This window comes from Ailuropoda melanoleuca, chromosome 6 (assembly GCF_002007445.2).
Source record: "Ailuropoda melanoleuca isolate Jingjing chromosome 6, ASM200744v2, whole genome shotgun sequence".
Taxonomy (NCBI): Eukaryota; Metazoa; Chordata; class Mammalia; order Carnivora; family Ursidae; genus Ailuropoda; species Ailuropoda melanoleuca.
This window is the reverse complement of record NC_048223.1, coordinates 34112330-34127165: the sequence shown is the minus strand read 5'-3', so window position 1 is coordinate 34127165 and position 14836 is coordinate 34112330. Positions and strand designations below refer to the sequence as shown.

At 39.1% G+C, this 14836-nt stretch overlaps 1 protein-coding gene across 8 annotated transcripts in view; it reads right to left on the bottom strand.

The window, feature by feature from the left end:
• The window catches only part of ULK4 (unc-51 like kinase 4), a 589354-nt gene that overhangs the window by 377457 nt on the left and 197061 nt on the right, over window positions 1–14836 (bottom strand). For all 8 annotated transcript variants that reach the window (XM_002923807.4, XM_034662175.1, XM_034662178.1 and 5 more), the window contains 3 exons: window positions 14722–14778; window positions 7363–7414; window positions 7166–7260 (listed from right to left, as the gene is read on the bottom strand). In XM_002923807.4, coding sequence (XP_002923853.2) covers window positions 7166–7260; window positions 7363–7414; window positions 14722–14778 — 204 coding nt within the window. The remainder of the gene's footprint in view (window positions 1–7165; window positions 7261–7362; window positions 7415–14721; window positions 14779–14836) is intronic.

Here is a 14836-nt window from a genome sequence, read left to right as displayed (position 1 = left end):
GAGAATGGCAAAAATTGACAAGGCAAGGAACAATTGTTGGAGAGGATGTGGAGAAAGGGGATCCCTCCTACATTGTTGGTGGGAATGCAAGTTGGTACAGCCACTCTGGAAAACAGTGTGGAGGTCCCTTAAAAAGTTAAAAATTGAGCTACCCTATGATCCAGCCATTGCACTACTGGGTATTTACCCCAAAGATACAGACGTAGTGAAGAGAAGGGCCATATGCACCCCAATGTTCATAGCAGCATTGTCCACAATAGCTAAATCGTGGAGGAACCAAGATGCCCTTCAACAGATGACTGGATTAAGAAGTTGCGGTCCATGGAATATTACTCAGCTATCAGAAAGAACAAGTTCTCAACATTTGCTGCAACATGCACGGCACTGGAGGAGATAATGCTAAGTGATATAAGTCAAGCAGAGAAAGACAACTATCATATGATTTCTCTCATCTATGGAACATAAGAACTAGAAAGATCGGTAGGGGAAGAAAGGGATAAAGAAAGGGGGGTAATCAGAAGGGGGAATGAAGCATGAGAGACTATGGACTCTGAGAAACAAACTGAACGCTTCAGAGGGGAAGGGGGGTGGGGGAATGGGATAGACTGGTAATGGGTAGTAAGGAGGGCACGTATTGCATGGTGCACTGGGTGTTATATACAACTAATGAATCATCAAACTTTACATCAGAAACCAGGGATGTACTGTATGGTGACTAACATAATAAAAAACATTAAAATAAAAAATAAAAATAAATAAATAAAAAAAATAAAATCAGAAAGGATAGGAAGGGGAAAGAAAGCCTACAAATGAAAGTAAACCGAAAACAATCAACTGCATTTCAGATGAGCATAATAACTGCACTACAAGGGGAGGAAGAAACTAATCCAAGTACCTTATGAACACAGCATTGAGTATACAGCCCCCGTCTTACTTGGGTGACATCTGGGAGGCAGAGGAGAGGGAGGAATTCCCTCCCCAATTCCCTGATTTCATTAGGTTTGTTTTTGTACTGGTGAGGGTAAAGCAATTCTGCAACAATTTCAGATGCATTATACAATTAAGCAAATGAGAGAATGTGACGTTGTTGGAAGCCAGAATTTTTACAAAGGAAGAAAGGACACACAAATATGAAACGGGGGAAGGCAAGAAAGAACCATGTGGACAAGGACTGGATTTGAAGGTATTAATGTGAATTTATGATTTCAAAATACATATATGTGTGTGTGTGTACATACAAGTATATGCAAGCACGCATATAAGTGTGTTGTCTACATTTTGTAGAGGCTAAGACATCCTAGGAAGGAGGAGCACACTTAGGGCCCTAACTAACTAATGCCACCTCCCATGAAAAGGAGCCGGGGCTCCTCAGAGAATTGACTGGGTAATGACTGGGCCAGGGTAGGGAAGCTGGAAGCTAGAAGCTGAAGAAGATCTTCTCGTGCCAAAAAGTTAAAAAAAGAGAAAAAATCACTCAAAAAATGATGGGATATGGCACAAGGACACAGGAGTCAACTTGAAAGGCTTTACACTGGCCAAGGCTGGTATAATTTGAGCACCTACTAGTAATGAAGCCATTGCTAAAAACTGGAATCTGCAGTACACAGAATGACGGTAGACAGAAAGATGTCCACCATCCTTATCCTTGAAACCTGATAATTCCTTATTTTACACACCAAAAGTGATTTTGTAGATGTGATTATGTCAAGGATCTTGAGATGAGGTGTTCATCCTGGATTAGACAGGTTAGCCGAATGTAATAACAAGACCCCCTTAGAAGAGGGAGAAAGGAGGATCAGAGTCAGAGAAAGAGATGTGTCAACAAAAGCAGAGGTCAGTGGGGCACCTGGGTGGCTCACTGCGTTAAGTGTCTGACTCTTGGTTTTGGCTCACGTCATGATCTCAGGGTTGTGAGATCAAGCCCTGCATCAGGCTCCGCACTGGGCATAAGGCCTGCTAAAGATTCTCTCTGGGAGAAGGAAAAAAAAGCAGAAGTCAGAGAGAGAGAGAGAGAGATTTGAAGATGCTACATGGCCATCCTTGAAGATGGAAGAAGGGGCCATAAGCCAAGGAATACAGGCAGCCCTGGAAGCTGGACAAGGCAAGGAAAAAGAATTTTTCCCTTACTGCTTCCAAAAGGAACACAGGTATGCTGACACCTTGATTTTAACCCCACAGACCCATTTTGCACTTCTGAACTCCAAAACCCTAACATAATAAATTTGTGTTGTGTTAAACCACTACAGTTTTGATAATTTGTTACAGAAGTGATAGGAACTTAATACAGAATACAAGTCCATACCAGTGACTGATTAATAGATATGCTAATTCATACCAGTTACTTCGCAAAAAAAGAAAAAAGACTTATACTTACCAAGATCTAAACACTTTTTACCTTAATTTATGAAAAATATTTTTATATTTATGTAACCTTTTTAATTCAATATAACATACATACATAAAGGTATACTAATCCTCAGCACATGTCTCAGTTAACTTTCACAAGATGAACAGACTCATGTAACTAGCACCTGGGTCAAAAAAAGACTTTACCAGCCCCTTCCAGTCACCACCTGCCCCAGGAACAACCACTACCCTAACTTGCAATACACAAACCTGTTTTTAAATTTAATGCAACTTTCTTATGATATTTTGTATTCGCCATCTTTGTCTCAGTATTAACGTTGTGAGATTTATCCACGTTCTTAAGTATCACTATAAATCATTCATTTTCTTTGCTACACAGTATTCCATCATAGGACTAAACCATAATTTGTTTATCCATCAGATTGTTGATGACGGACATTTGGACAGTTCCCTGTTTGGAGCTATGAGCTTCCTTCCATACGTATTTTAGCGAACATTTGTTCACATTTCTATTGAATGTATATTTAGAGGTCAAATTGCTGACTCATGGTACATACCATGTTCAGCTTCAATAGCTACTACCTGTTTTCCAAAGTATCTGTGCCAACTTACATTCCCACTAGAAGTTTTTGAGACTTCCATGCTCTACATCCTCACCAACTCTTAATTCAAAAATCTGGTTTAATTAAAGACAGGTTATTCAATATTTATTAGCCTCCAGGCTTTAGCTTAAAAATTTACAAAAGGGCAGGATTTCATTTTTTAAAAAAAGGATTATGACTTGGTTTTTTTAGCTAAAGAAACTGAAATATATTTTTTATTATGTTTAGTTAGCCAACATATAGTACTTCATTAGTTTTTGATGTAGTGTTCAACAAAACTGAAAAATATGTTAGGCAACTTACATATATATTATTGCCAGAATTTTCTAATAAAGAATCACCTTTATTTTTCCCTTTGCTATTAGTAACATTTTTTTGAAACCACCATGAATGGGAACAAATTCTTTGTACAATCCAAATCGTTGTGTACTTCTGACTGCCCTGTAGACCACACTGTTGATTTCCAACTCTGAGGAACTAAGTGGTCTAAACTCTGGAAAGAATCTGAGTTAAGCAATTGTGCTCATCAAGAATTAAATGCATGTAATCACTTCCATATAATAAAGTATTGATCAGCAGCCTTGAACACAGTTTGTGCTAACATTTCAAACAATGTTATTCTCCTTGGAGTGCTGTATTCAATTTCATGTATTCCAGTCATGCTCAAGAAGAGATAATTAGAAGTTTTCCCATGGGTTATAGCATTAAAAACTATTTTTTTATGACGCACATAGGTTGCAATAGTACCTTTCCTATCATAATACGGGCTGTAGTTATTACGATGGCATTTCATGTTTTATAAATAAACTAATTAAATGCCTACATACATATAAGTACAGATACTTGTAAATTCTGGATCTTAACAAATTCTCCATGGGGTTACTGTTCACTAGGATAAAGAATCAATAAGCAACACTGGAGCAGGTAAGAGCTCAATGAAAGACTGAGAAATCATTGCTGAGAAAGTGACCATCACAGAGTTTCTGGTAATAGTGGGTATGATCATTTAGATTAACTCTCTCACTGAAAACAGTGCAAGATGCCAGACAAAACATAAAAGAACACAATCTTAAAAGTATTTGAGATCTGCAAAAGACAGTGGGGAAACTTTCAGAGCAAGTTCTTCAATGAAAGCCTTTACTCGAGAGTGGAGTAGACCATGTGAGCACATATCTGATTGTACCACGGAGGTGCCTACCAGTAATAACACAAGCGCACGCTCCGGGTGGGGGGGCCACCAGGGCCAGGGAGAAAGGTGTGAGTCCAGGACTTCCCAGCATACGCAGTTTTGTATCATCTCCTACCTTGAGCTGGGCACTGAGGAGGGGGAATTACACTTTCAGAGTAATGGAGAAACCAGATCTAGTCACCAGCCCTTCCACACACATTCACACTCCTGGGAACTGCTGAGGAGACTGCCCTGGGAAGTTATGATCTCAGACCTACCCGTCTGTATTTTACTTAAAGGTCTGTATTTTATTTAAAGAAAAGAGAGCTTCTTTTTGAGTCCAGCTTTCAATAAGTTAACATGCATACTGTAAATTTTAGGGTAAGTGGTAGAAGAACAGGGAGTACCTACATACTAACCTTCTACAGAGAAAACAGTAATGCAAAGGGAAAAAAAGTAAGTCATTAGGAAGAAAGATAAATTAGAGGTGAGAAAAGAGAAAATATGTATGACAAAGTCTGAAAGAAGATGGTACAGTGAAGCCCAATATACTAACAATTACAGTAAGTGTAAATGGAGTACATGCTCCAGTGAAAAGTTAAATATTGATCAAATTAGACTTTTTAAAAACACTACACAATATTTACATGACACAGATCTAAAATATAAGGATAGAGAGCTGTTGGAAGGGGGAAAAAATGAAAGAGCTAGATCAGCAAATACGAAGTAAAATAAAGTATGTGTGATTATATTAAATGACAAAACAGGCCTTAAGGCAAAAAGCATTACTAGAAATAAAGGTCACTTCACAATGAAACAAAGGTCAATTTCATCAAATGACACAAGAGCTTCAAATTTTCATGCACCTAATAACATGACCTCAAAACACATAAAATAAAAACAGAATTACACAAGGAGAAATAAATAAATAAATAGCCTTAAAGGAGACTTATACACACCCTCTCTCAGTAAGTTATAGAAAAATGACACAGAAGTCAAATCAAAATCACAGAAATACCTGGACAAGCATTTCATAAACGAATATTCTCAAATAGCCAACAAACATTTGAAAAATAACTCAGCCTCATTAGTAGTCTTGATCCTACCATTTAACATGGTGAAATATCACTAAGTTTTCATTCATTAAACAGCATGAAACAACAGGAGTTGAGAAGGATGTGGGGATCAGGTACTGCACTGCTGGTGTGAATATAAACTAGCACCGCCTCTTTGGAAAACACTATGGCATCTTCTAGACAACATGAGTTTGTAAATATTCTATAACCACTAGTTCCATTCCTAAGCATGTATCCTAGAAATACTGCATGCTTATGTGCTGCAAAATACGAAAACAAGGGTCTCCACAGCAGTATTTTGTAAATGCCAAAAACCAGAAAGAACTTAATGCCTAGCAAGAAAAAAATAAGTAGGGACGCCTGGGTGGCTCAGTCGTTAAGCATCTGCCTTCACGCTCAGGGCGTGATCCCAGAGTCCTGGGATCGAGGCCCGCATTGGGCTCCCTGCTCTGCTGGGAGCCTGCTTCTTCCTCTCCCACTCCCCCTGCTTGCGTTCCCTCTCTCGCTGGCTGTCTCTGTCAAAAAAATACATAAAATCTATTTTAAAAAAGAAAAAAGAAAAGAAAAGAAAAAGATAAGTAAACTGTGATATCTGCATATACTCAGATTTCAACATTGGGATATAACACACTGATGAAAAATTAAACCATAAATATACTTAACAACACAGATATCCTACAAACAGGGAGCGAAAAAAGTGAGTCACAGATGAACACATATAGTATTGATACAAAGTGCAAAAGCAGGCAAAACCCTCTATTGTTTAGGACTGCACACACAGGCCTACAGAGGAATACATGGGAATGATGACTATGAATGTCAGAATGGCGGCCCCTCTCCCAGGAGGAAAGGAATCATGATTGACAGGAATTCAGGGCTGTGGTCATGGTTTTTTAACTGAGTGGCAATTTCTTGAGCACTAGCTTTGCAACTATTTGTTACACTACACACATTTTAAGACACTTTTAAAGAGGAGGAGGAGGAAGAGGAGAAGAAAACAACCATAAATTGGGTAGAAATTTTCTACCCTCAAAAAATTATTATTCCCTCTCTCTTGAAACGTGTCCTCAGAGTCCCCATTGCCATGTAAGAAGTCAGGCCACCCTGAAGTCACTCTGCTGGAGAGACCACATAGAGAATGGAGAGAGGTGCCTGAAGAGTCCCAGCTGGAGGCAGACATGTGAGTGAATGAGCCTTCAGATGATTCCAGTCCCGGGAACCGCTGACCACAAACACTGGAAAGACCCCAAGTTGGAACTGCCTTACTGAGTTCATCAACCCCTAGAACCATTAAAGAAAACAGGAAAATGATAACTAGAGTACTCGTCTTACCTGGCTTCTTTTCTTGAGGCTTTCTGCAGCTGAGAATGAAATCACAGAGCCTCTCCTTCCTCCTCAAAAGTCAGCGCGCGACTCGCCTAAGGAGCCTCTGAGGCAAAGGATCTGAAATGTGTGCAATTTCGCTGCCCAGAAGACATCTGGCAATTTGTAAAGACCTTTCCGTTGGTCTCTGAAGGGGAAAGGAATGGGTGCTACCCACATCTAGTGGGTAGAGGCCAGGGACATTGCTAAACATCCTACAATGCCCAGGACAGCCACCACAAGGAACGGTCCATCCCCACATGCCCATAGTGCCAAGACTGAGAAACTCTGCTCTAAGAGTTTATGCAATTGGGTACAACAAATAACCAGGAAAGAAACAAGAAGAAGCAAGCTGGGGGTAAGGTGTGGACCAGAAGGGAAACCCAATAACGAGCATAGGAAATCCGAAAGAAGACAACAAGGAGGGAAGACACTTCTATGTTCATCTTGTTAGGGGGGCAGCTTTTCGGAATGGTTACTTCACGTGAGGAACATATATGAACCAGATATATGTAAATTAGTCTCTTTACATACAGAACTACCAAGAGAAAAAAAAAAAGAAATCTTTCTCACAAGCTACTGGAACTGACCGTAGAGCAATAGTCTTTCAACAAAATAGGATATTGTATTATTGCTTCAAAAGCCGACAACGTGATCTTGATAAATTCTTCTGATGCCATCAGTCCTAGGAATACAGTTAATTATTACAGGTGTTTATTTTCATGTGTAAAATCACTGTATCAAAGTACCTCAAACAAAGATGTAAAATGTCCCATGGTCTACTCACCTATCGCTCCATCTATGTTAGTTTCTCCTGAGTCCACAGATTTAATATGACTCTGTAAAAAATAAAAATTCATAAGTGAGGATTTCAAATAACTCTGAAAGAAAATGTAATGTTTTCCCCAAAACTGCACCTATCATTCTTACTGAAATAATTCCTGGAAGGCATTAAATACCATATACAATTTATAAACACGATAATCATAGTCTTGAAATATCATCATATGAAGTTTTATATATACATACATATATATATGAAGTTTTATATATATACATATATATATATACACACATATATATATATGTATATATATAAACCACAGTCATTTTTAAACACGCAGATCACTATCCATAAGATTTAATGTTGGAATAAACTCAATAGCAATAAAAGCACAGAAAGGTCAATCTATAAAAATGAGGACAATCCAATTAATACATAACCATTTCCAATATGCTACACTTATGGGTATGGATGCACCGAATCAGGCGAAACAATCCTCTCGAAGGAAGATCAAGTCTTACCTACCCTGAGTGCACACTGCATCGAGATGCAGCAGCTCAAGGACTGCCTTCAAAGTTTACCACTGTTGTCAGTCCCGCTTATATACATCCTACCCCAACCCTAACCCCCGCCCCGTGCCTCTGTGCAGGATGACCCCCAACACTGTTCTAGAAGCAGGCCTGAGCAGCTCGGCGTGTACTCCCAGTCCCCAGCTAAATGCACCACACAGAAGAGGTACTCTGTGAACACGATCTGAATGAAACAGTAATAAGCAGTGTGGCCGTGATAGTGATGTGCGGAAGCACTACAACTGGGTTCTGGCCCCTGGCTCACAAAAAAATACATATCTAATATTTTATATGTAATAACAAATAGCAAATAAAGTATAAGATTACCCTGGTATAAAAAAACAAATAAGCAATTAGTCTGGAGGGAAATGAGTTTACTCTGGTCCAATGGTTCTTCCTAAAATACTTGGTAAATATAAACAACTATATATAACATACATAAAACAACATATGTGTAGGTTTCTGGGCTATAAAAAAAAAAATCCTTAAACCCATATTAGTTAAGAACTAAGACAGCCCAGGGGCACCTGGGTCGCTCAGTCAGTTGAGCATCTGACTCGATCTCAGCTCAGGTCTTGATCTCAGGGTTGTGAGTTCAAGCCTTGTGCTGTGGAGCTTACTTTAAGAAAAAAGAACTTAGACATTCCCAGTTCTTTGCATGAGCTTCCTCTACCCCATGTCATGTATTTGCAGATAACCACTGTCATGAATTTATCATTTTCTTGGCATTTTTAATAGTTTTACTAGATAGACATGTGTTCCTAAACAGTATACTATTTGGGTACTTTTGAACTTCACTGAAATGGTATCAAACTGTACACAGTTTATAAAAATAGGACAGTATACAGCCATTAAAATGTGGGGGGGGAAGAAATTTTTATAAGTTATGGGAAAATGCTTACAAGTCAAAATTAAATAGAAAAAAACTGGGTCACCTGGGTGGTTCAGTCAGTTAAGTATCTGGCTAGATTTCGACTCAGGTCATGATCTCAGGAGCCCCACATCCCTGCATTGGGCTCCCCGAGCTCAGCAGGGAGTCTACTTCCCCTCTCCCTTTGCCCCTGCCCCCGCTTGCTCTCTCACTCTAATAAAATAAAATCTTTAAAAAGTTAAATAGAAAAAAGACAGAATACAAATCTATATACATATATATACTCACAGCATAATTTCAACCACATGCGTCAGTGTAAGTCAATATATGTTACACACATACAGATTTCTACACAGAGATGCATATAAGTGAATTGAAAACACTCTATAACAACAGTATGTTAACAACAGGGTTGTTGCTGAGAATGATGGAGTTATGGGTGATTTTTTCCTTCAAATCTCCCTATAATTTTCTGCATTTTCTTAAATAAGCATATATTTTATAAGTTAAATAAATATTTAAGACAAAATCTCAAAGACATATGCTCTTTGAAAGCTGAACATAGGAGACACTTATATATTGTTTTTTCAGTCTATGACTACAAAACAAAAAGACTAAAAAAGAAATAACAGAGTAAATATTAAGAAAAAGGCAACGTAAGCCTGTCATGATAATTTGGTTGAAATAATTTCACAAAATTCCAAAATGGGCACATCACTTTTGCCGAGTAAATATGGATTTGATGTTGAATAAAATATTCAGAAAAAGATGTCTTTTGACTTAAATAAGTCTATTTAAAGGTCTATGGATTACTAAGTGAGGAAAGAAGGCACAGCACAGTGTTTATACTATGATCTTTCCTGTGTATATATTTTTAAATATAGATAATACACAAACACAGAGGAGGACAAAAATTTCTGAGGAAGAATCACAGGAAACCACCAGCAGAGGTTTCCTTTCGGAAGACAGAATGCTGGCCTGGGAGGTGGGTTTTCACATTTCATTTCTGCCCTTCTGCAGGGCTGGAATTTTCTAGCCATATATGTGTATTAATTTTTTTCTTTTTTAATGTCAAGAAGGGTTATCTAGCAAGTGAAATTATGGGCTTCTTTTAACTTTTTTCCTTCCTTATACTTCCTATTTAATTTAAAAAATCCCTCCGAGTGTTTCACTGATTTATCAATTTTAATGTCTTTTGATACCTTTCTCCTAGTAAGCATGAAGGTGTATAAATTAGGAAAATCAGCTAGACGTGCTGAGAGAGGGCTCACTTGAGATGAGCAGTCAGGAATTTAAAGTGAGACCAGTCACAAAAAAATAAAGAAAAAGAAAAAACTAAAGTGAGACCAGTTATTTCATTGAGTTTTTCTCTAGCCGTATTTAGCCACTCAAAGCAGGAGGTGGAGAATTACACTGAACCAGAATTAGGGTTTGCCAGAGCAGGACGCTGGAGGAAGAAAAAAAAGGGAGTTACAGGTTTGTGTAAGGCAATAAAGGGGGCTGAACAAGGGACTCGAAGCTGACTGAAGAGAAAAGTGAAGTCGTCAGCCCTTGGGAGGACAGGATGGTAAACAGAAAGTGCTAAGACCAATCCAAGTCTCAGAGGACTCGAAGGGCTGCTGGACATGGGGAGCAGAGGAAGTGAGGTGAAAATCAGGGGTGGTGGCCAGGCAGTGTGGCGCTGGAAATGTCATGGGTGCAGGCAGCTGAGAGAGGGAAGACAAGCTCCTGAGGGAAGAGGTAGTGGAGAAGCTGAGAGGCTGAGGAGTTGGAAGGATGGTCCATGGTGAAGTCTGTTTTTCCAAGAATGTGGACAGACGCAGCACGGAGACACTGGCAGTAAGCAGTCCTGGGAGATTCTGAGGAATGAGGGGCAATGATCCAGGAATCTGTATGAGCACAGCACAGGGCGTAACACAGGCCATCTTCTGAGGGCTATGAGCTTCAAAGCTGGGAGTCTTAGCAGAGGAACAGAAAGGACGGACACCTGCCCCACAGCCAGGCTCCCTGGATGGAGGAGTGTGGGGTAGAAAATGGCGCCATCTAGAGGGAAAAGCTGCACCTTGCGGGCAAGGCCGGCGCTCAGCCGTATCACTCAGTACCACTTCAAAGAAGCTGGGAAGGAGCTCCCACAGCAAACTATGCATATGAATTCACTCTTGGTTCATAGAAGGCGGGGGGGGGGGGGGGGGGGGGGGGGTGGTCACAGTAAGAACATCTGTGTGGCAGTGAGCAAGTACATAGTATCATATTTTTTAAAATGTTAAGAGCGCCCTGCTCTGCAGTATCTAATACAGCTGAAGTCAATACCTACCAACAAACCAACTCCCACTTAAAATAAAAATCTGCAGAAGGCAGAAGTGTGTCTCTCTTCAAATAAGTGTCTCAATGCCCAGGATAAGTAAAGATTGACTAATAATGGAGATTATAATTATACTTTTGTATAAAAATCTATCAGAATAATTTTATCATTTCTTATATTTGAAAGTTAGAATTGTGAAGTCTTTTTTGTAGAAAACTTTAGCCACCACACTGTCATTATTGCACTTTTAAAAACTAACGAGGCCAGGACTTAAGGAAAAAACCACAACAAAATCCTTTTCCTCAGCTCATTAATCAAGAGCATTTTCAAAAGGACACAAGAAACACAGTGAACATTAGGTTAATACACAACACGAGTTCCCGAGCGCCTTTCCTTAATGTCATTGCTTCCTATTTCCCAGCCCAATTCAATGGAGGTCCCACAGACTATGGTATTCACCACAGGATTTCCCCATAACACTTGCCCAGCGGCTCACACTATCCCTAGATACTCTTTTTTTTTAAAGATTTTATTTATTTATTTGACAGAGATAGAGACAGCCAGCGAGAGAGGGAACACAAGCAGGGGGAGTGGGAGAGGAAGAAGCAGGCTCACAGCGGAGGAGCCTGACGTGGGGCTTGATCCCAGAACGCTGGGATCACGCCCTGAGCCAAAGGCAGACGCTCAACCGCTGTGCCACCCAGGCGCCCCAAGATACTTTTTTTTTTAAACTGAAGAGAGAGGCGGGTATGATGACACACTGCTTCTGTTAATCAGAAGGGAAAATAGCAATTACCAGCTATGTAGTCCTCTTTTGCCTGGACCCTTTGAAAGCTTAATAATAGTTTAAAGGTGCCCTGCTAAATAGTTTCCAAATACCCGCCTCTTTAAAACATAAGACGACCAGAAACTTCATTTTAGTTGGGAAAAATATGTTTACAAAATGTTAATTCTTATACTCATGCGTCCACATGTAAGAAATATCCCGAATTTTTCTACCAAAAACTAAAAATAAAATAAAAGAGGTCTACGGGTCAAATAGGCAAACCATGCCTGGCGCCAGCATGAGAAGTGAGACCAACAGGAAGCACTATTCCACCGCTCCCTCCAGCCCGGCTCCTTCAGGACCCTTCTCACGAGTGGCCACCACACCAGCCTGACTGCTGTTTCCATAGCAGTGGAAGGCAGGCCAGCAGCTCCTGGAGAGCTGCTTTCAAGGAAGCCCAAGAAGTTCTGGACAGCAAACTGCCACTGGATACAACCACTAAAGATGAACCACACTAGAATATCTCAAATTAAGGCAAATCAAGCTACTCTACCAGATATATTTCAAAAAATACTAAAAATAACATTTATCTCCAGATAGAACAATAAGGCTTTCAAAACACAGTGCTAAATACACTAGAATGACCTGCCCCCTCAGGCCACCAGGACAGAGGGTGCCCCGTGCTCTGGACAGTTTCTACAGACTGCTCTACTGAACACTGTGCAACCCCTTCTCTCCTCACAAAACAAAACCAACAAATAAAACCTCTCAAATAAGTTCAGGAAACCTTTGCCGAAGCAAAATTTAAAAGAATTATTTCAAAGCACAAAACTCAAGAGGCTTTCATATGCTAATCTAAGAAGCTGGAGGATGTTGGATGAGTTGACTTTGCCTGGTGGCATCAGTAGGGCACCGTGACTTCAATAACACCTTTGGCATCTTCTGGATAAATTACGAATCAATTCGCAGAAGTAACAACCAACTCTCAACAGTTCATAATAAATGCACAAGAACTCTGTAGATAACTAAATCCAGGTCCTTCATTTTAGTCTATACCTCTTTCCTTTTACTAGTTTTTCATCAAAGCCATCAACACTGAGCATAAGAACGATGAACACACAGCTAAGGCCAAATAACAGATGTGATGAGAAAAATAATGAAAAAATTCTGGGACTGGCCATGATCCAAACTAGGAAAACAGCCTGAAGAAAGCCAAAAGACCTTTTCCATTTTATTTGCCTAAACTCTACCTGAGTGACATTATCTAGGGAAAAAACTGCTAAAGATTTTTCAATATCCTAATTACCTTTCAACCAGGCAAGTTATTTTCCATTCCCTAAAAGGGCCTATATTAAGAAGACCCTACAGGCTACCTCCCAATCCACACAGAGTTCGTCCAATCTTGGGAGAAGATGAGGAGATCCCTCCTTGGTGTGGCTTCCTCCTTGTCCGGAGCATAGCATTACATGGAGCAGATGTGTTCTCCCTAAAATACACACACGTAATTCCTGAAAGTCCATAAAGACTTTTAGTTGGAGACACGTGCTGGTTCCTTGAAAACCTAGAGTGCACTCCGTTAATGTAGGCAGAGAAAAGTATTCCACAGGAGAAAAAAATAAGAGAACAAATAAGAACAATTATCTGCATCCCAAATAAATAAACACTGTGCCAAAAGATTCCAAGATAGCTACAACGGCAAAATTACCATTTCCAGGCAATGATAGGTCAGTGCAGTGGCATCAGAGAATTATGGTCATGCCAAAATGATACTTATATACTACTTAAAAACAGATTAAAAGGCAAATTAAAGAAGGTAGTAAGTGAAATTCTAATAATTTGCAAATCCATGAATGTCCAACAACGAAAATTACATACTTTGCAGAATTTGGGATTCAAGGCACGTAGGATGATAAAGATTTGAAATTAGGTATAAAAGGACCTTAACTGCATTGCCTGAACACACTTCTTAAAAAATCAGTGACCTCCACTCAACATTTGTACTTCAAAACTTCATATTTTACTCTATGATGAACCTTCTAGAAAACTACACTCTCCCTGATTGAGGACAATCATTTGTCCTACACTCTCAATGATTGAGGACAATCATTTTTTTGTATTCCAAACTTAAAATAACGTGGAGATGTTTACTTCATTTTAACTAGAAATCTCTATGGCGTTTTGAAAATCTCAGTTGAGCATTATTAATATCAAAGTAAGACTGGAGATGCCGTGTGACAAATGTCTCAGCTTCCTCTTTGTGTAGCTCCCCATTTTATCAATGATATATAACTACTCCAGGAGAGGAAAAAAGATAACATAATTCATGAGCCACAATATAAACAAAAAGACGTTTTTTGTGAGCAAAAATGAAGTGAAAGATAGGACAATGATTTGCTTTTCATTGCTACCCATCTCATCAAAATTACAGAAAAAGTTAAACTAAGCTTAACTTAGAGAAATGCCATCATAAAAAGAGACACTGCATGTAACCGGACAACATAAGCCAAAGTAAATAATGATGATAATATATTCCCAGCATTCCATTCTCACCAGGTTGATTATTTTAAATCTTTTCACGATGTTTAATACCAAAATCTATGAAAGTCTTTTCTACGGACTTATTTACCCTACTTGGGCGGTATCTGAACAAAATACATTATCAGGAGAGAATGTATTTTTTTCCAAATGTCAAATTTTATTACAGTCAACAGATAAAAATATAAAAAGGTCACATCCCTAGAGACAAATAAATACCACAAGGATTTTAAAATTACTTCATTCTGACACCAAATTCCACAAACAGTAGAGACAGCCACATTTTTATTAGGAACGTGAAAAATTCAGTGTTACTCACAAGAATAGTTCCATAACTGAAAAGGAATTCTTCCGTTACAACTTGAGGTCGAAATACCTGCGTGATGAGAGTTTCCATAGATTAAATCCTGAAAGCCGCATACATGAAAACAAAA